Genomic DNA, 23,907 nt, shown 5'->3' with positions numbered 1-23,907 from the left:
AGCCTTGAAACGTTTGTTGTTTCTACATTTTCCGGAGGAGTTGGTTTTGAGGCGGACTTGAAGTTTCATTTAGAAAACTGACGCCTATTCAATATGTTCAACAAAATTTGTTCAATGACTTTTTAATTAAGAGAGAAAAAATGAAGATTGAGCAGGAATTTCGTAGATTGTACATTCTCTCCCGCTTTTCGATTTCTGCAACAGACTGGAACGAAATTGCATCTGAACTATTAATAATTATCACGATTAATATCACAAACAGAAGATGCAGCGATAACAGGATTGAATGAATTGCAATTGCCCCATTGAATATCTCCCATGGCGACGATAATTTCATGCATCATCGATTTCCTTTGGTAGACTTGGTAACTTCAAAACTTGGGATATGTGCCTTGAAGATAATCAACATGGGTGAGTTTTTTGTAAGTAATATCAGAATATAGCAATAAGATATTTTACAACAATGACTACCTGTATCCGATTAATTTCTCTAAAATTTAGGTAACTTTTGTTTGCTGTTCCAACGTTTACATTTACATCAATATCTGAATATCCATGTGATTCGCGCTGTCCAATGACTAAACCTGTAAGGTAAACAAACCTTTGCGGCCTAATTTGAACGTTAGTCTGGCTGGTTACAATGAAACATATGAGACAGTAAGGTGTACACTTTTATAGCAACAACCAGCCATTTATAGTGGGCAGCAACAATCAACTAAGTTATCATATTATACCAGCACTAACTTGTCCATTTCTGCATTTGTAATGAACAGCAATTAGTTGATAATGTGATGGGTTAATCCATACTGTCATCTCATATGATTATTGCCCACAGTCGAACTAGACATGGTTGACTTTCCTCTAGAGGAAAAAAATTAGCACCTAGGCGATTATTTTATTTCTTCAATTGGTAATGATTCATGGTGCAGTGCTCTGTTGATACGGTCCGAAAGTACGGGACCAGAAATTAGTGTTGTCACATCCTTAAAACTCATACAGATTTAACTGTACAACCATAAATTAAAAAAATAAATTATTTACTTAAGCACATTCTCCAGAAATAGACTACGATCAGTTGAAGATGGTTGCTATGAATGTAACAACACATAATGAAGCTGAACATGATTTTTTCATGACAACATATCCGTCAATATTTATTCGACCTTCTAGAACTGAACCTGGAATTCCAAATCGACCAACCAAGAGTTTTCTACAGTCACATCCATATTATGGGTCAGTAAATTGAAAACTAAGAATAGTCTGTCTGTTTTGGGTCTCCCTAAAACATTTGTAGATTGTGAAACACTTGGTTGGTGATGAATTGTTGACATCATACAAATTCTGTTGCAATATAAAGTCCTGATTTTAATTTTGTCATGAAGTCAGTTGTTTGTTTATTTTAATTATTTTATATTCAATTTCTCTTACTGAATTTATACATTTATTTGTTGCACAAAGTTCATCAAAGTTTTTCATTCAAATTCAATACAAGGCTCAATGAACATCCCATATGTTTCAGTCACTTATCATGTTAATGTGATTGATAAAAGTAATACGACAATAATTGTAATAAATGCTAAAACAGTAATTTTATTAATCTTTTGATTCTGTAACACTTATATATATTAAACTAATATTATTGCCACTTATAAAATTAAATTTATTTTTTTATTTTTATACATTATTTTTCTATTGACAGACAGAAACCGAAGTCCAGGCATGGAGTAACAAGAGCAAGTTAGTTTTCATTTATTATTGTTATTGTTGATTAAAAATAATACCTGGTGTAATAATATAGTAATAAAATAATAGGTGTTAATTGCCCTCCAAATATAATTTTTAGAGATGAAAGGATTGAGAGCAGATTTAAATGATTGAAAGCAATCAAAGAGATACATACTTGACCTATGGCATTAGTATAATAACAATCGAAATATACATTTATAAACATTTTTCCCTGTATGTAATGTATGGCAACTATCAGTTAGGGTGAAAGGTCATCCTAGAGTTGACGATTAGTTTTCTATGTTCAGCTAGCGTCGTGTGTGCTTCTGTATCCAATATAATCTGTGTGTAATGTTTTGAATAACAAATACAAGTTTCTGCAATACAACATACTGAATCGTAAATCAGTCTGTCAGTGCTATTAGAAGTAGCCAGATATAATATAAGTACACAACGTAGCAGAACTTAACATGGTGTCAGAAGACTGGATAAAGTCTGAAATCTGTTAAACTGAAAAAACCGTCGAGTCTGAATTGAAACTCAAATCTGTTTATCTGCAACTGAATCCGAGATGTCAATGTCAAATAACTTTGATCATCCAATGATTGACTGGAATAGTCATGATCTGTACCAAGAATTTTGCAGATTCAAAACCCATGTTCAGCTTATTTTTGATGGACCGTTAGCCAAATTGCCTGCAGCTGAGAGAGCCGGATGGCTTGGAACATGGATAGGGCATGAAGGAAGAGAAATCTACAAAACTCTGACTTGGGAAGAAGAAGAGAAAAAAGATCCTTTTGCTGTTTTGGCTAAATTTGAGAAATATGTGAGACCCAGAAAGAATAAAAGAATTAATCGACATAAATTGATGCGACGTAAACAGGGCTCATCAGAATCGTTTGACAACTTTGTTAAAGATTTGAAAATCATTCTAATGGATTGTGAATATGCTGATTCAGATGATATTCTAATTGACTGTATTATTGATGGTGTGCATGAGAAAAAACTGCAAGAAAGACTTTTAGATAAAGGAGAAGATCTAACACTAGCTAAAGCTTTGGAAATTGGTCAGCAGTATGAACTTGCAAAAAAGCAAATACGTATAGTACGAGATGAAGAGGATTCTTCAGTCTCCAGAATTGCTCAAAATCCTTATCGTCAATCAAATTTCAGTTATTCGGACACGAAGCAAAAATCAAAGAATGCATCATTTGACCGCAAATATGACAAGAAATGTTCTCGCTGTGGAACCGATATTTCACACAGTCGTTATAAAGGTAATTGTCCTGCAGTTGGGTCACAATGTTCTTACTGTAAAAAACCTAATCACTGGAAAGCAGTCTGTCGTCGACGTACGAAAATAAATTCTGTCAAAACAGAATCTGAAACAACATCTGAAAATAATGATGAAATATCGTCAATGAATTCAATGGAATCTGAACCACAAGTTGTTGACTTACAGGCATTGAATTACAAAAAGCATAGCCATGGAAAATGGTATGTAACACTGTTCTTAAACAAAAGTCCACTGAATTTTAGAATTGATACCGGAGCTGGTTGTAATACAATAACTCTGTCAGATTACAATAATATGTCAGATAAAGGCATACAGAAAAAGTCTACTAAATTGCTGCGAAGTTACACAAATCACTGTTTTAAACCAGTAGCATCAGTTGATTTCAATATCAATCACAACAATAAAAATGTTAAAGCTACATTTGAAATTGTGAAATTTAAACAAGAAAATGTTATATCAGGAGATCTTGCTGAAGAGCTGAACTTGATCTCAAGACTACAGCCATTAGATATAACATCTGATTTGACAAATGAAACACTCAGAGAATTTCCTGAAATGTCAAATACTAGTGGTACACTGCCTGGAGAGTACACTATCAAACTTGTTCCGAATGCTAAAGGTGTTGTACATGCAGCCAGAAGACAACCAGTTGCTTTGAAAACAAAGATAATTGAAAAGCTCAATGAAATGGAAAGAAATGGCCACATTACTAAGGTTGAACAGCCAACAGAATGGGTTAGTTCAATGGTAGTGTCTGTTCGAAAAGATAAATTGCGCATTTGTATTGATCCATCCGATCTTAATACAGTAATAAAAAGAGAGCATCATCCTATGAAAACGATCGAAGAAGTAGTTTCTGATATACCAGATGCTAAAGTATTTTCTGTACTAGATGCAAAGAATGGATTCATGCAAATTAAGCTGGATGAAGCATCATCATTTTTAACAACATTCAATACTATTGCTGGGAGATATCGTTGGTTACGTCTTCCATATGGTTTAGTTTGTAGTCCAGAAATTTATCAACGAATTATGGATAGAATGTTAGAAGACATTCCTGGAGCTGTTGCTATAATGGACGATATTCTAGTCACTGGACGGGATATTAAACATCATGATGAGATCTTGAAAAAGGTTATTCAAAAAGCAACAAGCTATAATTTAAGTCTGAATTTCAAAAAATGCTTGATTCGAAAAAATGAAGTACCATACATTGGTCATTTATTAACTTCTGAAGGTTTGAAAGCGGATCCTGCAAAAGTTCAAGCTGTACGCAACATGCCAGAACCAAAAGACAAGTCTGACGTAAAAAGATTTCTGTCTTTTCTGAACTATTTGTCAAAATTCATACCGAAATTTAGTGAAGTTGATGCACCACTCAGAGAACTGCTAAAAGAGAAGGTTGAATTTAGTTGGCAATCTGCACAAAAAGAGGCATTCTGTAAATTGAAAGAACTTTGTTGTAAACCGCCTGTTCTGAAATACTATGACGTCACAAAACCAGTTGAAATTCATTGTGATGCTAGTCAAAATGGCCTAGGTGCTGTTCTGTTGCAAGATGGACGACCAATTGCTTACTCGTCAAGAGCAATGACTGATACTGAAAAGTGATATGCTCAGATAGAAAAAGAGCTATTGTCAATTGTCCATGCTTGTAAGAAATTTCATTGCTATATTTTTGGAAAAAGAGTCACAGTATACAATGACCATAAACCTCTAGAAATGATTGCAAAGAAACCTTGGTTGTCAATACCAATGAGGTTACAGAAAATGTTCATGAATTTGCAATGGTATGATCTGGAAATAAAGTATCGAAGGGGCGTAGACATGATTTTACCGGATACTTTGTCTAGAGCCTTCTTAACGGATAAGTCATCAGAAATTTATGGATTGGAATATATAAATATGATGGATTTTATTTCAGTATCCAAAGAAAAGTACTTGGAATTACAAAAGTTGAGAAAGGAAGAGCTCAGCTTTCTGCAATTGACCATACAAAATGGATGGCCAGACACGAGAAAAGAATTGGATGTTTCACTTCGTCCATTCTGGGATTCTCGCAGTGAACTTGCTGTTTTAGATGGCATTATCTACAAAGGTATGAGAATTGTCATTCCCCCCAGTATGCAGCAATATGTTCTCAAACTTGTTCATGAGTCACACTTGGGCATTGTTAAATGTAAACAAAGAGCTCGTGAGGTGTTCTTTTGGCCATCAATGAACTCTGATGTAGAACAGTTAGTAAAAAATTGTTCAAAGTGTGCAACTTATCAGAAAGCACTTTCTAAAGAACCACTTAATCCATCAATTCCGCCTACATTGCCATATCAAGAAATTGGAACTGATTTGTTTGAATTTGAGGCAAGAAATTACATAATAACAGTTGATTATTATTCTAAATTCATTGAAGTTGACGAGCTTCGTGATATTTCAAGTAAATCTGTAATAAATCGCCGGATGAGAACAGAACAGGCCTAAGTCACATTTTTGAGTTTTGAGAAAATCGCAAAAAACAGTTTTGAATTTTATCATAGTTGAATATCTAGTTATGTATTCTCAGTGAAGATCTGAGCTTTGGCTAGGATAAGGTCCCTGATAATAGCTTTTTAATCAACATCTTTTGGCACTTCAACTTCGATTCGTTTTCATTTTTTACCCCCCTAAAGACATTTGGCCTATTCTGTTCTCAGTGATAATTGACGGACTTAGGCCCTTTCTGTCACCCATTGGTTCTTAGGCCCAATATACACTACACAAATTCCTATAATTGTGACTTAGGTCTGTTGGCCTAACATATCTCTGCTTGCTAATGCCAGTATGCCTCAGTTTCACAGCAGCCTTGTTGTTGTTTTTGTCTTGTGTATTGAATCAAAACAACAGAACAACTAACGAACTACAAAATTAGACCAATTTTGAATGTGAAGTTTTCAAAAAAGGAATAAAAAAGAAACTGAATATGAAAAATCAAAAAACAATTCAAAGGGTTTGAAACCCTGTGTCTTTAAAACTGGTGAATCGATCTAAATAGAGGAAGATTCATCATCACTGTCTGATTCATCTGTTTCATCATTTTGAATGGTGAGACTCTCGTAGAACGTATGGTATTGCGGTGGAATGAGATTTTTTTTACACAGCTTCATTAAGGCACCATATTTTTCCATTGTAATTCCCGGTTTTTTTTTGTAGCTTCGCCTCATTTCATTCATCCTGGGTAACATATCCAGGGTTCCTGAAATTCTTCGACTCAACCTCACTTTTTTTATGAATGAAACTTCCTGATATTCTTCTTCTGCATAAAGGTACTTGAAGAAAAACTTATCAGGTTTTTCACCAGAAAACTTGGCCTGCATGATCTTAGACCATTTGATCTTTGATCCATTCACTTTTAGGTTTGATTTGTAAACGTCTTGAAACATGGTGAGTTTTTCTCCAAATTTGAAATCCAGGATATCACTATGGGACATTCTAGTCATAGTTATATTTCTATTTTTATTCCCTTTAGTCAATGCTTGTACGATGACAGATTCCCACTGATCGGTGGTAAAGGTATGCAGCCGTTTTGACTCTTTTTCGATAAGAGAATGTGCACAGTCATTCTCGTTTTGGCTATGCCCTGTAACAAAAAAGCTTAACGTTATATCTGAAAATCCAAACCAATTAAGGGCAAGGGATAGCATGATGTATACCATGCGGTTGCAATTTTGTCCTGCGCATCTGTCACAAAAAAGGTACACACTCTTCACACCCTTTTTTTGTAAAAACTTCAAGTAGAGCAACAGTGCAGACGCCACCTCATTTGAACCCTTTTTTGCTTCTTCCTCATTCCACAAGTAACAATGAACTTCTTTAAAAGACGAGATGTCCGAAACTGTGAAGTTGTAGTTTCGCAGTCTCATGCTATAGTAAAATGAGGAACTCTCTCCTGCAGGTGCCAGGAGTGTTTTTTGAAAGTCAAATGCTGATGCTTGAATATGGCTATTGTCTTGTGCTTTTTCTTTTATTTGTGCTTTGAACACCCTGCTCAAGTTCTTTTCTTGATCATGTTCTGCCTTTGATTTTACTATTTCGGTAGTTCTCAATGAATCTTTTGTATTGTCCCATGCATCACATATGTCACATCGATCCTTTTTGGGTTGATGAAATTTTATATTAAAATTATCATGAAAAATGGACAAGTAAGCTTCGTATTTCAAGGGATTCTCAATGTTATTTTCTGCACAGAATCGTATGTACATACGGTGCATAGTAGCCACATCTAATGTTGGAGGCAAATATTGATATTTAGACTCCTTTCGAACATAGTGACTTTGAACTGTCTTAAACATACAAATATGTTCAATTACCTTTTCCACTTTTTTTGGATCAAATCTGTTATGGGGTACAGTTATACCACGCATATCATTTTCAACACTTCCAATAAATTCTTTTGATAATGCTGTTCTAACTTGTTTTCTTGAAACATCAAGAGTTGTGAGGAAAAATGTCTGACAAACCTCAAACTGATCTCCACTTTCCTTCTGAAGAAAATATTTGAAACTAACATCTCTTTTTTTGCGTCTGACTTCAATATCTGGTCTCAATCTGCTTCTTTTAATTTTGCATTTTTCAATCATTTTCGTAATATAAATTCTTTTTGACAATATGTTATCTAATTTCCAATAATTTTCAAATAAAACTTCTCTGTCCTTGGCAGAAAATATTTCATTGCACTTTTTTTTACATGAACTAGAACATGTTTTCTTTATTTCTCTTTTAGGCATCAATCTAATTTCTTTATTTTTTGTTCTGTATTGGTAAGACTGTCCATGCATTCGAGCTTCCTTCCTAATATTTCTCTGCCACTTGGAGATATTTCTTTTTCTTTCTGTCAAAGGAGTAGGTGTTATCCAGTCTGTTGAACACTGTTCATTAACCTGATTTTCTGTTTGGTCACAAAGCTTATTTATGTCACACAGATTCCATGTGATGGCAGTACCTTCCTTGTGTTCTACAAGGTTAAAATATGGCCAATGGATCGCAGTTTGGAACACTTTAGTTATAAAAAAACTTCCTTGTCTATCCTCACAGTGAACACTTCTACACTTTGCTTTGAATATGGGATATCTTTCATAGCATAGAATTACTTCTTCACTTTCGACGACTGAAATGTCAACCTGGTGCTGTACTGTGGAATTTGATTTATCACTGTCAGATTCATTGTTTTGAGCCGTCCAATAACATGGCATAGACTGAGACTTTTCCTTCTCATAATTATAAGTTGGATCTTTATCTGAATCATCATTATAATATTCAAAAGATTCATCTGATAAATTTTCTTCCTGGTCTTCGTTTTGAGAATTTTGAGCTTCAACAAGGACAAAATCTTTTTCCTCATCACCGATATCAAGTTTTAAAGCATTTTTTGGAACTGAAGTTGTTTGATTGTCAATAAAAAATTTGACTCGAACAGTGTTGGAGTAGACGCAAACTATCACTCCTTTTAACAGCGTCTTATCTTTATATGGTAAACTATTACTGTATTCACGCTGTTCATTATCGAAATATGTAGCAGGGAGATAAACTTCTTTTCCTGTTTGCAGAATCTGACTCTCAGTGCTATCCCAACTTCGTGTGCCACAGGGGAATTCAGATTCAGGACCTAACATTGCTTCACTGATAAATTGTATATAGCTTTGGGAAAAGTTAAACATACAAGATTATTAAGTAGAACACAATTTAATACATACAAGACTACTAAATAGCACACAATTTAATATTTATAATCTTTAAATTATTATGCAGTTATACTTAAAGCCTGCTATTCAATATACCAAGGCTCTTATCCCATTTAATATCTAACTTTCCAGGGTAAGCTACCTCTAGTAACCTGTTTCCTGTAGCACATGCTCATAAGTATAACTGCAATATGCTTTATCAGTTGTCTTCATCACAATGAATAATTTGTTTCAGCCAATCAGGACAATCATATTTATTTTTTCATGTTCTTTGGGACTACTTGATTCTAAACTTTGCCATAGAATGGGCCTATGTTCATTTTGACAGTAAATATGTGGGACTGAAAGGGCCTAAGTCCAGCATATTGGACATAGGCCTGTTCTGTTCTCAACACCTCTATGATTATAGCATTCCTAAGTCCAGCTAAAATTTTTATTATTGAGAAATTCAGGATTTCAAGACCACCATCTTGTAGAGCATGGCTCAAAACCCCAAAATATTGAAAAAAGTGAATTTTGCAAAAATGTGACTTAGGCCCCTTCTGTTCTCATCCGGCGAAATGCTCTGAAGTCTCAATTTTGCAGACATGGAATACCAATCTTAATACGTTCTGATACTGGAAGTCAGTATAATTCTGATGAATTCAGAAAGTTTTGTAAAGCATATGGTATTGAACATAAAATGTCAAGCCCGTACTTTCAAAGTAGTAATGGAGAAGCAGAGCGATGTATTCAAACTGTCAAAAATCTGTGGAGAAAATGTGAAGACAAGCATCTTGCATTACTTGACTATAGAACAACTCCACTGGAAGGAATTGGTTTATCACCTGCACAACTTCTGATGGGTAGACGCACAAGAAATACATTGCCCATAGCTACTGCTTTGCTCGCTCCATCATTTTTTGATCGAAATGAAGTACAACGTAGAATGGCATTAGAGAAAGCCAAACAAAAATACTATTATGACAAATCAAGTATGATAGAGCATAATGAACTGAAAAAGGGAGATGATGTCAGGATGTCACCATTACCTGGTTCTAAACAATGGAAACCTGCTGTTATAATTGATCATCATCAAAACCCAAGATCATATATTGTTCAATCGAATGGAAGAAAATACAGAAGGAATAGAAAGCATCTTAGAAAATCTACAAACATTGCCAATAAAAATGCTCATCATTATGATTCTGATTATGATCCCCATGTTGATTCTGATAATGAAAATACCCACAGCCCACCTCCTAATAATAGGCACAGAGCAACAGATAACCACAATGCTACATTGCGAAATAATCAGAGAGATAACAGATACTATGTTACTAGGCGTGGTTGGATTATACATCCTCCAAATAGGCTTAATCTTTAATAGCATTGTGCATGCAAGTTTTCGTTGTGTTGTGTTCTTTTTATTTCAGTGTAAGTGTATATGTTTCTACTGAAAGAATAAGGGATGTAATGTATGGCAACTATCAGTTAGGGTGAAAGGTCATCCTAGAGTTGACGATTAGTTTTCTATGTTCAGCTAGCGTCGTGTGTGCTTCTGTATCCAATATAATCTGTGTGTAATGTTTTGAATAACAAATACAAGTTTCTGCAATACAACATACTGAATCGTAAATCAGTCTGTCAGTGCTATTAGAAGTAGCCAGATATAATATAAGTACACAACGTAGCAGAACATAACACTGTAGTATTTACTTCGAACTAAATTTATGGATTTGTATTCGCATTATGTAATTTAAATCTAGAAACCTTAACCTGAATTATTTTGGACTCTTTGCTTCTTTATTAGGTTGTACTGTAGTAGTAGATATGACTGTATTTAAATCATAAATACAAATTCAAGTATCATTTGAAAAATTGAATATTGCATAGGCCTACATAAGGTTAAAATGTAGGTTTTGATATTGAACAAAAGCCAGTATGTGAAGCCTAATTTTGTTAATTAGTCTTATGTGATTCATGATTCATAGTCTTCTGTTTGAGTGTATGAAATGTGAATGTCAATCACCACTTCATTAAACTCCCTATTTCATTCATTAATTGGATATGTTAGGTTTTCAAAGTTGTGCCAGATTTAGATTTATCTTGTGTCAAAATTCTATTCCCCTCTTTATTGTTTTTGTGTTATTACAGAAATGGAAACTCAAACTGACCCTTTTGCGAAACAAGATGCAAGTGAAGATGCAAGAGCAAGTACTGCAAGTAGTACTTCAAAAGAATTGCTGCATCGCGAAGAACTGGTCACAGAATTACATCAAATAATATTAAAATTGTGAGTCTAGATCAGTGCTTGTCAACATCTTTGAAATTGTACACCCTTTTGCCCTTCACTCAAAGTCTTGTGCACACTATCCGGCGCTCCAGAAGGGTGTGTACCAATATGGAGGTAGCTAATTTTGTTCGCCAACACTACATCAAGTTGTGTAAAGGGAATGAAACTTATGGGCAGGGTGTATATTCACTTGGCTAACACAGACAGTCCCCGAACTTGTAATAGAACTAAAATAAGGAAAATCGAAATAAAATTATGGCCTAACCCTAACCTGGTACACACACTACGGGAGTACATACCATCCACCCTATCTCGTTTTGTAAAAAGTAATATCAATAATGTGCGAAAGAACAAAGATTGGCGCATCTTGCTGTGCATTTAAAACATGCTCATTGCTCACCATCGCACCTGACAACATACATTGCTTGCATTGTCCAACATCAAAAATGTTTATTTAGTTCACTTCAGGTGTTTCAGTGCGGTATGGGGTTGAAACGACTAAGGCCTAGAATGAAAATCATAGGACACCACAATAGTAATCTATGAAGGCAGTTATTTATTCACAGACATACAATTTTTTCTAAAATATGTATACAAAAGTTAGTGTGTGGACCTGACATGGGCAAACTACGGCCCGCGGGCTAAATCTAGCCCGTTAAGTGATTCAATCTGGCCCGCCTGTTGCTACCATAAATTTTTTGTATTTAACAATCTCTGTATGCCCTACATAATTGTGCATATTGAAACCTGTAGGGTGCAAATAGGCTTGTTAAATTATGATCGTAGTCTGTGTTAGTTTTATTTTAGGTTAACAATTGCCACAATTACATGGCCCGCCAGTCTAAGTGGGCAAACATTTTGGCCCCTGTTCCAAAAACTTTGCCCACCCCCAGTGTAGACCAACGATACGGAATAGGGAAAAACTAAATAATTAATCATAAGTGGGCCATTGTCAAGCATTGTTATGTTTTATGATTCTGGGATGAGAAGGTTAAATATTTAGTTATACCTCGTATCATATGCTATACTATATTAAAAATAGAATGTTCACAATAATCTTGCACATCAACATTGATTCTTCAATTGTACACATCACCAACAATTAACAACTTTCTTTCGAATGCAACAGTGTGGCACATCGCGCCAAGCGTTAGGAATACGCTCGCCATCGCATCTCTAATTGCCCTGCGTGGTTTCGAAGGTCCGAATCCAATGCGGGGATAGGTATGTACAAGAGGATTGCTGGACTACTCGCCGTCGCAGGGTGGTTCACTTAACCGCTGGTCGGTTACAGCTTCCTCCGCCATCAAGTCCATGCTTCGGAAAACAAATAACTGGCTAACTAATCCCATACCCGACATGGAATGGTAACCGAACGAGATGGCCGTGGTTCGTCGTATGGTTAAGCCGTATTATCGGTTATCCTCTCCCATGGGATAAATATGTGAATCACATCCTATCCTGTTTTAGTCTCAGCTCATGAAACGTTGCTCTTGGACTTGTTTCTTTGAAAAGTCGAAACATGATTTGTGTCTTGCAAACAACAGATAAAATTTTTCAATAGTAAATGAATTGGATAAAAACTGATTCAACAGCATCAAAACTGCGACTTGTTGACTTTTGCTATTGCTATGACAAAGTCCCAACTCTTGCTTCTTAAAGTCTAAATTAAAATTTAAAGAGAATTTATTGTAAAAAAAATCATGTCATCTTGGAAAAGTTTTTTTACTGAAATTTTAATATTCAGAATACTAATCTTCAAACAAATTTCCTTCAATGCAGTCATCAGTTTATTAGATTAGATTGAAATATATATTAAATTTCTGATGAGGAAATCTTTGACCTCAATTTATTTATATATACCTAAATATCCAATATAATATATACCGGTATATAATATAATATAATTTTCTTTCCTTTTTCAGTCCTTTTGAAAGAAGTCGTAAAGAGCACAAAAGAGTATTTGAGTTGTTTTTTGAGCTTGCTCCTGCAGAACTAATATCATGTATTGATAACAAAAATGAGAAAATTATATTACAGCAACTCGTACATGCCGCAACGCATGTAGTGTATCCAGATACTGGAATGACTGGTTTGTTGATAATGTTATTGTTAATTTTTTAATTACTTTACATAAAATTGTTCTATGCTTCCAGAAGACTGTACAGCAGGGACGGCAACCCACGGCCCACAGGTGGAGTAATCCGGCCTGAAATGCTTTGCTGAAATTTAGTGACAAACTGGTGGCTGCAAATTTTCACCATAGTTTAACATTACAAAAAACAAGCGCAAAACTAGGATTAAATGATGCCTATTTAGAAAATGTTTCAATCTTGGCTTCATGCAGTGTGTCACTCAACGTCCAGAAAGTATCAAGCGTAATGCAACAACAGGTGTCACATTAAATGTTATTTGTAAATTTTATGCCTGATAAAATGACTTGAATCCACGAGTCGTTGCAGTCTTTACTCGTTATTTGAAGTCCAAAATTTCAACTTCTGATCTGTGTGAAAATGTAATTCATCATCCACCTGTTCGGTTTTTAACTTTCTTAAAAAATATGTGCGGCCCATCAAGATTTGCAACCCTTATTTTTGGCCCACGAGCGACCTCTGCTATATTATACATGGTCATTCAGTGAAAGAAATTTGGCACCATATATTCAAACATGAATAAGCCTGTCATTAAGCTAGAAAGCAATTAAAAATCATTTATATTTTACTTCATTTAATCTATAAAACTGTGTTTTGCAGTATTTGGGAATTCTGGTTTGTTCATGATATTGAAAGGCTCTGTAAGGCCACAAGCATTTCCATATCTCAATCTCAAAAGTTTGTCTGATAATGAGGAAAATATTTTATCTCGGACGCAAACTCCAATTCTAAAAAGAAGACACATCAAAGTAGGTTTTTTATGACTTGATTTGATTACTGCCTTGGCGAGGTATTTTTGAATGTATGGTTCCTATATAATCTCCGCAAAATCTACAAAATCTAGGTAAAATTTGTTAAAATAAAGCGATTCTTATTTTTTCCATCATTTTTCCACAGCTTACTGCCAGCGACTGCTTTGGAACATTTGAAAAAGTGCCAGGAAAATCCGATAATTCAAAGTGAGATTTACTACTATTGTCACATAATTTTACATGTCTATATTCATATTATTAAAGTACCATATCCCCATCGTAATTTAATATTTCCTTCTAGTAGTTCAGATTTAATATTGTGTTCGACCGTATACTTTGTGAACCACTCATCCATCATTTTTCATAAATTCAACTTTTTACTAATTCTAAGCTCACTTCCTTTTCATGTCACAGACAGGAAACTTTATACTTCATTCTATTTGCATGATATTTTCCCATGACATCCATCACGCAATGACAAATGCATGATATGACATGAACATTAGGGTCATGACATTTTGAGTAATTCTCTATCGTATTCGGGAGAAAAGTGATATATCAAATTACTGTTAAACACGAACAATGATCTGTTATGTTAAATGATTGTCTCACTCATCAGAGCATTACAAATGTGATGACTATTCCCATCAGAATCTCTTGAGAAACATAACGTTCAAAAATATATGTTTGTGATTTTTTGTATCGTTTGTAGATATTCTCATACTATAAGTTATTCTGATTTCTCAAAATTGTGACTTTTTATCTCACTTAATTGCAAAAAGTCTCAAGAAATAAAATATTTCAAATTGTTTATACAGATAAATAAAGTATAGCGTTTATTTAATTTGAGAATATAACTTAATTCAATGTCAGATATGAACCGAAGCAAGTGAATACAATTCATACTAATTTGATATTTTACTATTTGTAACATCAATTGATTTTTTTGATGACATCCTAACACTGGCAGTCTTTCATGGGAGTACACATACCAGCATTATGGATAATTATTGATGATTGAAAGTTTCAATTGCTTCCTGTACTGACATAGTGTATTGTCCCGTTTTGACTTAGCAGTGCAATAAAAGCATTTGATTTGGCATAGTTGTGGATGGCAGTTTTCCAATTATTGCGGTCAAATGTGTTAGATTCCCAAGAGGAAGCGTGAATAGAAAAAGAAGCAAATGTTGGTATTGCCACATTGTTTTTGAGCAGCTGAATAAACCACATTATGCAAGATAATTGAATAGAGAACAACATTTGTCATGAGAGGATTGTCTAGACTTCTATGCTAAATTGAGGATGATGTTAAAGATCATTAGTTGAGTTGTTATCTGAGTTTTAGAAGAAGAAACTTATCTTGCAGAGATAAGAGTTTTAGATCCAGGGAGAATAATCATAAATATTCATAACTTATTATTATTGTTTATTTTATTTCAATTCAATTATTTTTGAATTCTAAATAATATAGTAACATCATGCCATGAATCTAGTTTAGCATCATTATGATTTTGTTTAATTGTTTTTAAATTGTCATATTCAATTTTTTCTGGAAATACTTTTCAACTATGTTACATTTACATGCATTTAACTGTTATTTTGCTGCGGTGACATGTTTTTTTTATAATAAAGTGATTGTGACATCGATGTTATGAATTTGATAGGGATGTATGATTAAGCAAACGTTTTCTCTAGGAGTTTTGATTATGAAAATCATGATAGGCGTCACCTATTGTATATGACCCTTGATATGGTTTTTTATACAGCATCGAAATTGTAATTATAGTTTTCAATCGAAAGTGATGAGGTGTTGTCACGTATCATGGTTATCGAATATATCTTTTGTGAGATGACACTTATTGTTAAGTATTTGTCAGGATTTCATGTCGTGTTGTGTCGTCATGCATATCCATTGTATCGATAACAACAAATGATTGCAGCATATAACATGTGTACGAAGTTGCATGATTTTTAGTTTCATAGGAAGAGTAACACTGGTAACAACTATCAAATGTAGATTACGTGACGTCCTTAGTTCCGTAGAAAGGAAGTATTAATCAAGGTCAGGAAGAACCTACAAATGGTGTAGTTATTCTTAACTTAGGCAGTACGGATTTACATAGACAGCACAGATGTTCAGTCAAACTTTGTCGCATTATTGTAGAATTTGTCTTTGTTACGCAGGTTGTTATTAATGATAGAAATATAGTTTTTTTTTTATTTATAATGGAAAAGAAGGAAATTCATTGCAGTTACTGAGTTTTTGCATTACTAATTACCATGTATATTTAAAATCCCTTTTATAGAAATACGTTTGCTTCGATCGTTAAATCAACTGCTAATAATATCTCATACTATTTATTACACTTGGAAAAGTATGGCTTTTGTTGAAAAGGGTGACTTCTATATCATTATTGTATTTTATAATTCTACAAACTTTTAGTTGAATTGTTTCTTGTATTATATATACATTTAGAAATAAAACATGGATGGTGTTCACAATAATTTTTCACAAAATTCAAGCAACAGCAGTGAAACAGATCTTTGTATCAACCATGAATCATGGGGCACACCAATCGTACTTGTGGAAAGCTCATTTATAATATTTGGAAATTTATTTGTACTTCTTGTTTTGTCCAAGTATCCATCCAAAAAATTCAAACCCCTCAACTGCTTCATCGTTCAACTTGCACTGGCTGATTTGTGTGTAGGTGGGATTATTTTATGGATCGGATTTCTATCGGCAAAAGTATATTCCTATGTCAGTTTGACAAGCGGAATTGTAGTCTATGGCATTTTAGCTACTGCTACGTCAGTCTCTACCTTGAGTATACTATGCATAGCAATTGATCGCTACATCTATATACTTCGACATCAACGTTATAAGAAGATAATGACTAAAACTCTTGTCTCTGTTATGATTATTGTATCATGGCTTCTTCCGACATCTGTTTTTATCCTTGCACCTTTGGGGGGTTGGAGCTGCATCAAAAAATGTGACTGTGGAATTTATAATGGAAATGTTAACCAAGAATATTGTCTTGGAGATGAGTGCTCACAAATGATGACTCCTTTTAAAGCAGAGACTCTACTTGTTGGTGGCATCTGTCTTCTCGTACTTCTACTTGCATCTGTTATTATATATATTCTCCTACTTTCTAAGGTGAGTTTAATATTGTACTCAATTACCAGTATCACTCTGTATCTTGATATATTCTTTATGATGCATTCGAACCTTCTTTTTAAATAAAACTCGGTAAAACATGCATATTGTTATGCACCTGAAGTGTATACAAGTTTGTAATATGTATTTGAAACCAAATTAATTTTAACCAGGTAAAATGACAGTTCAATTTATTGTTTGTACTTTTCGTATAAACTTACCGTCATTCATAATTTGTAGGTGAGGACTAAAACACAAGCACCTGTGAAGCACAAGCGAAGAAAGGCATCGGAAATGAGAATGATAAAAACAATGGTCATCGTCTTAAGTGGATTTCTACTAACAACCGGTCCGTTGGCGTTTCTGTGCATTGTTTCTTATTTTAACAATGATCGTCAACTGCATATGATTATGCGAGTTATGGTTGTTATCTGTAACATAAACTCAATCATGAATCCATTTTTCTATTTTTGGAGGATTCCCCACATGAACAGAAATTTGAGCAAGTTATCAAATGCACTCTTAGGATGCTTTCGAAACAGCATCTTGTGTTGTGCAAAGAAAATATCAAATCGTCGTTTTTCTGCTGCAACTGATGCTAACTACACTGGTGCAAACACACAACGAACCGCTCAAACTAGTGAATCAGATAGTACAGGCTCAAAAATACATTATTTGAATAAAACAATCAAAATAAATCTTGAACATAGGAGACAATCTGGGATCCACACACCTTGGAGTTCATCTAATAATATTCTTTAATGAGTTTGGATATAGCTGCTTTTAAAAAGCAAAAAGAGAATCCTACTGTGGTGTAAAATTTTTGCTCCTTTCATAAATATTTTTTTAAACCATGTTGTAGTTCCAAAAACAGTGAGAAAAACTATGAGAAATGAGAGAGTTCTGGGATACACATGTGAACTTTTGATTGTAGTTATACAAGCGACTTTTATCATCCTTTGTATTTCATCTTAGCATATTTGAAAAAAATGTATTTTATATTAAAATTGGCATAAAAAACTGTATATTTAAGGTGTATATATATATATTATGTTTACCTTGCAATAGAATAATTTTTTCACATGAAAAATTTTTCATTGGATTCAAGGATAATTCAGATGAAAAGCCATGGTTTCGATTGAATAATACTTCTATTTAATTAACATACACTATTAGCCAAATCCGCAATTTATGGTATGCAAAGTCTTTTCCAAACAGTGTTGTTGTGACATTTTCATTATTAAAAGTTTTCAATTTGTTCCATGTTTTATTATTTTTTGGTATAAGTTGTTAAGGCTGTCTATGTGAATATATTTTTACTGATATTTTGTTGCATTCTTTGTGAGATTTAATAAATCATTTGCCATATGTATTCATATTTCTGAGTTGGGTTGGGATATCCTGAATAATCGCAGTCTGAAAGCTCTATTTTGCATTTGGTCAATCGAATGACATAATTTGCTGCTGCAATATATTAAACAAATAGCTAGGCATTTGTGACAATTGTCGCATAAAGTTCTATATAGTTTCTATCGCTCGACAGCGCCATCCTATAAATTTGAATTTTAGGAAAGAAATTGACAGAATTAGATTTTATATGTTTTTCTTGTTATATTGAACTTTCATTGTTTTTTCGAGTACAATAACTGTTAGCAAATTTATCATAGAAAATAATCATAAATTCATAAAAAAACATTTCGTTTCAGAATTTTCTCTGTAATCACTAGAGAACCTTGTGAATTTTTGAAAATTTCCTGCAATGACTTCAAAAGAATTATCACAGTAAGTTTGTTATTAGCTCCAGTCCTCTAATCATCAGAATTTTGCAATTTCTGTCAATTTTACAGAAAATCACGGAAGAAGAACAGTCAAAGAAGATGTCATTGATTCAGTCCTGTTCTTCATATAAAAATTGGCCAAATCTTTCTATAAAAGCCCTTGCAAGATGTGTCGAATGGCAACACTACTCTGCGAATACAAGTCAGATTGAATTTTGATTTCATTTTTTGCTCAATCTTTATCTTTTTATCTCGCATTATCAATTTTCAAGCAAGAGAATCTTCTATTGAATAGCTGAAAACCTACCTTAGCCATTTCCTATATAGTAGGAATCGGCGGTGTGATACGAATACGCTCACCACTGCACCTCTGATTACCCTGTGTGGGTTCGGATCCTGTGGGGGATAATTATCTAGAATAGGATTGCTGCTTTTTCGCAACGTAGGGCGGTTCACATAACCTCTGGTCGATTACGGCTTCCTCTACCAACAATTCCATGCATTTGAAACAAAATAACTGACTAAGTAATCCCATACCCAACATGGACTGGTAACTGGCGAGAAGGCATGAATGAGACTACTTATAGATTTTCTTTCAAACGGGGATTAATATGTAAATCCTATTCAATTCTTCAGTTATTCTGAATGAAGGTGAGGTTTGTCCATTCATCGGATTTATTAAATCTGGAAGATGTGAAATATTCAAGTCTGTTGAGGCAGTAAAGACGCTTCCGAACAATAGAAAGGTTTGTTCCTATTTACTTTGGAATATTTGCATAGTGTTACACTAATGAAAAGTTCATTTCATGCAGTTTAAAAAGGTCTCAATTAAGTGCAACCTAAATAGAATGCATTTTGTCGTATGAACCTCCACAGCAATATATTATTGTAACAGCTCACAGCTACATTTATTTGTCTGTGTAAAATGAGTTTAGTATAGCTGTGTTGGTTATCAGTTGAGGTTATGTCATTTCTATGAAATCCTGATCTATTTTTTTCTGAGCAATGAGTCTGAATGAGATACAGATGGAGAAAATGAAAGTTATTTTTCAGTGTTTAGGCTGAAAGTTCAGTTTGAAGATATTTTCGAAAGTCAGTCTTCAGTAAGATATATCCAGTTATGTTGAAAGTACCAAGATGATATTCTTTTACCATGTCATACTTGACTGAGAACAACCAGAGGTGATTATTTTATTTCTAATTCGTTATATGCAAGTTTTTTAATAATAGATATAGGCTATATTCAATTTGAAGGATTGAGGAGATAATCAATGTATAAGTAAAAGTTTATTTTGACTCCATAATCAGCATAACAATAAAATGATTGATAAAAACAAACAAATAAAAACTGATTAAGATAAATTAAGAAAACAAGGTTTTAAAAAGTACAGAATATAAGATGGAAGGTTTTGCCAAGAAGATGTGGTACAGCGGGAATAGGACATATGGCAGATTCTTATAATTGTCAATTACCATGACATCGATTTTTGCTATGGAAGCAAGTTTTTACGGTACTCCCGTAGTATGTGTGCCAGGTTAAGGTTAGGCCATCGTTTTCCTCAATATTTCCTTATTTTAGTTCTATTACCAGTTCGGGGACTGTCTGTGTTAGCCAAGTGAATATACCCCCTGCCCATAGGTTTCAGTCCCTTTACACAACTTGATATAAAATAGGCGAACAAAATTAGTTACCTCCATATTGATACACATACTTCTGGAGCGCCGTTTTTACTATCTTTACTTAATACCTTTTATGTGATCAATTTAGATGAGGATAAGAAAACAAGTTTGCATGGGGGTTCTAACTACTGGTGATTCTGTGGGTGAAACAAGTATGTTGATGCAGGAATTGCTGACCTGTTCCGTTATTGCTAGGACAGATGTTGAAATAGGAATTATAAAGGAGGAGAGATTGAATGGTAAAATTATAAAAACCTCATCTTATTTTCTGTTTCTTAAATCACCCTGATAGAATAGATAGATGAATAGCTTTCTTGATATATAATATTAAAGGGGAAAATTCTGCTTTACCAAAACATCCGAGGTTACAATTTTGGTCTACCAGTCTGAATTAATTATGTCAGGGTTTCCTGAACCTTTCGTGCCGCGGACCCCTGTTTGTGAATCTTGGTTTTGACGGACCCCCATCCTATGTCGTATCAATTTCTGTTCCTAACCAACCAACGATGAAGGATGTTTCATTTCCAACACAAGCTTTTCCCCGACTGGTCAATTTCATTTCTTGAAGCAATTTGTGACAAGCAAACTCTTAGGTCCGACTCTGCGGCAAATCTCGACCTATATTCGTCATCATATTAGTAAGAGATGAAAATGATGTCTAACACATGTAGGTCGTTGCCAAAGGCAATAAAATTTTCGCGAACCCCAGTTTGGGAAACCCTGAATTGTGTACATTCTATTATTAAAGATAAGCACAATTGGTTGGATATTATGTAAATAATTACATCACTTCGCACCTCATCATTTAGCATTGTTTTTTTAATTAAACTCAATTTTCCCTTCTATGGTAATCGGTAACATTTGTGACTCAATAATTCAACTGAGGTGTTGACTTAATTTCCTCTGGAATTCAACTATTCCTTTATTTCTGTTAAGACATTGATGATACAACTCGCACACTACTCATCCAATCTTCTAAACCAACATTTTCTAATTTAACTGAGGTATGTATACTGGACTTCTTCGGTTTCATACTTAATTGATGCCAATGGGTTTTGATGTGTAAAAAGCACCATAAATCTATTGATTATAGATAATACTGTTTGACAATAGTCTTCTTTCTTGATTTATAACCGACCTTCAGATGCCGCATTCGGGTAGATGTTACCTAGGAAAAGCTGTTTCATAAAAAACTTGCTATATCAAAAAGATATTAGCAGTTGACTGCTATTATTACATGCTTTGAATAACATTGAAATTCACTCATTGAGTTATAATCATTTCGTTAAATAAAATAGGATGATATTCAACAAAATTTCATCGCACAAGAGATGAAGCTGGATTGGGAGAAATTGAAGCATAAAGTATTGTTGAAAACCATTAATTACTGCGGCATACGCCCAGGGTACGGAAAATGGTCTCATTGAGAATTCAATGTTTCATCACAACAGCCATCATTTATTTGGTTGAATTTATCGTGCTTATTGACTATTTATGTTTTCAGTACGCACATCTGCCTGAATAAATGTCTTTACCTAGAGATTTTATTACTTTTGCATTATCAGGAAATAAAATGTATTTAATTTCTTAGACATTGTTTTAGTGTGTGTTGATATTCGAGGCCCAGAGAGTTCCACTAATAAGAATTTCTTCTCTTTCAGTCGTTTATTTACTTCTTTTCCAGAGCCGTAGGATGGAATCCATTCAACTTCGACTCTCGTATAGTGTTGGCTGATTAACACATATTTCCGAATTCGGTCCCAAAAATCCAACAATAACAACATATTTTCGAAATATGGCCAAATTCCCCAATTTCGCGAGTCACTTTCGCGCATAAAGCATCTGATAAGATAGGTTTATTTCGACTACATAAACGGCGATAAAATGATTGATAGAAACAAATAAATAAGAACTGATTATGAAATCAGGAGAGTAAACAAAACCTTGGATAAGGTTTAAGAGGTACAGAATATAAGATGGAAGATATTGCCAAAAAGAAGTGGTACGTGTTCACTCATAAATAAACAATCACGTGAAAAAGAAATTAGAATAAAAGATAAGAAATGTAAAAAAAATTAGAATTGTTTGCCACACCATTTCAATAATTTTATAAAAATTCCCAAACAAGAGTGAATAGTGTTTAAGAAAATGCTTAAAAAGGCATATAATGCCTCTTTGTTAGGTAAAGTTAATATGGTTATTCTGAGTGTTTGCTTAGCACATTAGATTTGAGTTCAATTCTCAAATAATTTTGATCGATGCTGTAGGTTAATAAAAACCATTGAATTTATTTTTCAATATAAGGACAAAAAAAAATGATTTCGCCAAGCTGATTATAATAATTGAGAGTCAATTGCCCGACCAAAGTTGAGTGCATGAAGAGGTGGGCTAAGTCTTTTCATTCACCAAGGACATGCCAAAATATTGCCAAATTGTAGTCCAGATTACTTCAATCATTGAATACTACTGGTAACAGTATTTGGTTGGGCTGGGTTGATATGGGCTTGAAAACTCCAATCGAAAAATGAAATTGTGGCTAGTTCTCCTTTATCTGCTACATGCATGCGCACCTCAGCGCTCGCCGAGCAGCCCTAATTTTTGAACATTTAATTTGGATAGCTATGGAACATCGTTTTAGACAATTTTCATTAAAACTCGCAGAAGTTTAGCGAGCTGTTTCTACCCAGTTTTCAATATTTATTTCTTGATCCGAGAAAAGGGGCATTGGAAATGCAAATTTCTGGAGAGCCTATTGATAATTACCAGCATAAAGCTACAACAACGTCAGTTTGAGTTATTCAATTCCGAGATCTTTAGAAATTTTCCTGCTTTTTTTGATAGTTAAATTTTCTGACCGCATATCATTCATCCGTGGTCATTGTCAATCACTGGAGAAACACAATCTGGTCTGAACCTAACATGCTATAGGAACTTCTATTTTAATATTTTCTTGCTCATGTATACATTAGGCGACCAAACATACGTAGATAACAACAATCTACATTTATGTGGATATATTTTCAATACATATTGTCGATTTTTCTAGCATATCACCCACAGTTTCATCATGAATTAAACTTTGTATGCCAAAATTCGACATTGTGAAATAACGCTCACTCGAAAATGAAAATATCTCCATTGCAACCGGTAAACTCTTGTAACACATCTATAATATCCGCCTATCATGAATTCGCGATCGCCTCTCTCTTATTTCATCTTATACCCGTTGCTCTTGTCTACAAGGTATCTCTTTGTCAGGTTCAGAGTTGGTTATGGCAAAGATATCATTCAAACTAAGCCGAAATGTTGTTGGGGTTGAAACGGCGATACATTTTTTCTAGCGGTGACCGTGCATTTGCACCCATGTACA

General features: G+C 34.0%; 2 protein-coding genes across 3 annotated transcripts; one reads left to right on the top strand and one right to left on the bottom strand.

Annotated features, from left to right (window-relative positions):
• Window positions 1-26: 26 nt before the first annotated feature.
• On the top strand, window positions 27-22,127 carry LOC120341692 (cyclic nucleotide-binding domain-containing protein 1-like). 2 transcript variants are annotated; one of them, XM_039410267.2, is made up of 13 exons: window positions 27-411; window positions 1,047-1,233; window positions 1,700-1,737; window positions 10,873-11,011; window positions 12,937-13,103; window positions 13,765-13,913; window positions 14,062-14,123; window positions 18,786-18,861; window positions 18,927-19,059; window positions 19,494-19,603; window positions 20,626-20,776; window positions 21,474-21,541; window positions 21,836-22,127. In XM_039410267.2, exons 1-13 carry the CDS (start codon window positions 336-338, stop codon window positions 21,962-21,964), a joined length of 1,485 nt encoding a protein of 494 aa, XP_039266201.2. In that variant the 5' UTR covers window positions 27-335; the 3' UTR covers window positions 21,965-22,127. The 2 variants fall into 2 exon arrangements, with proteins under 2 accessions (XP_039266201.2, XP_039266203.1); XM_039410269.2 differs by lacking the exons at window positions 27-411; window positions 1,047-1,233; window positions 1,700-1,737; ... (6 more) ...; window positions 21,474-21,541; window positions 21,836-22,127 and adding exons at window positions 16,393-17,079; window positions 17,320-18,447 and having other exon boundaries at window positions 13,838-13,913.
• Window positions 5,289-8,667, bottom strand: LOC144432013 (uncharacterized). The gene has a single exon (XM_078120016.1). The coding sequence runs from the start codon at window positions 8,665-8,667 to the stop codon at window positions 6,043-6,045; it is 2,625 nt and encodes an 874-aa protein (XP_077976142.1). The 3' UTR covers window positions 5,289-6,042.
• Window positions 22,128-23,907: the final 1,780 nt, after the last annotated feature.

Source organism: Styela clava, chromosome 14 (assembly GCF_964204865.1).
Source record: "Styela clava chromosome 14, kaStyClav1.hap1.2, whole genome shotgun sequence".
In the NCBI taxonomy this organism is placed as follows: domain Eukaryota; kingdom Metazoa; phylum Chordata; class Ascidiacea; order Stolidobranchia; family Styelidae; genus Styela; species Styela clava.
The sequence above is the reverse complement of the archived record's forward strand: the minus strand, read 5'-3'. Positions and strand labels throughout refer to the sequence as shown.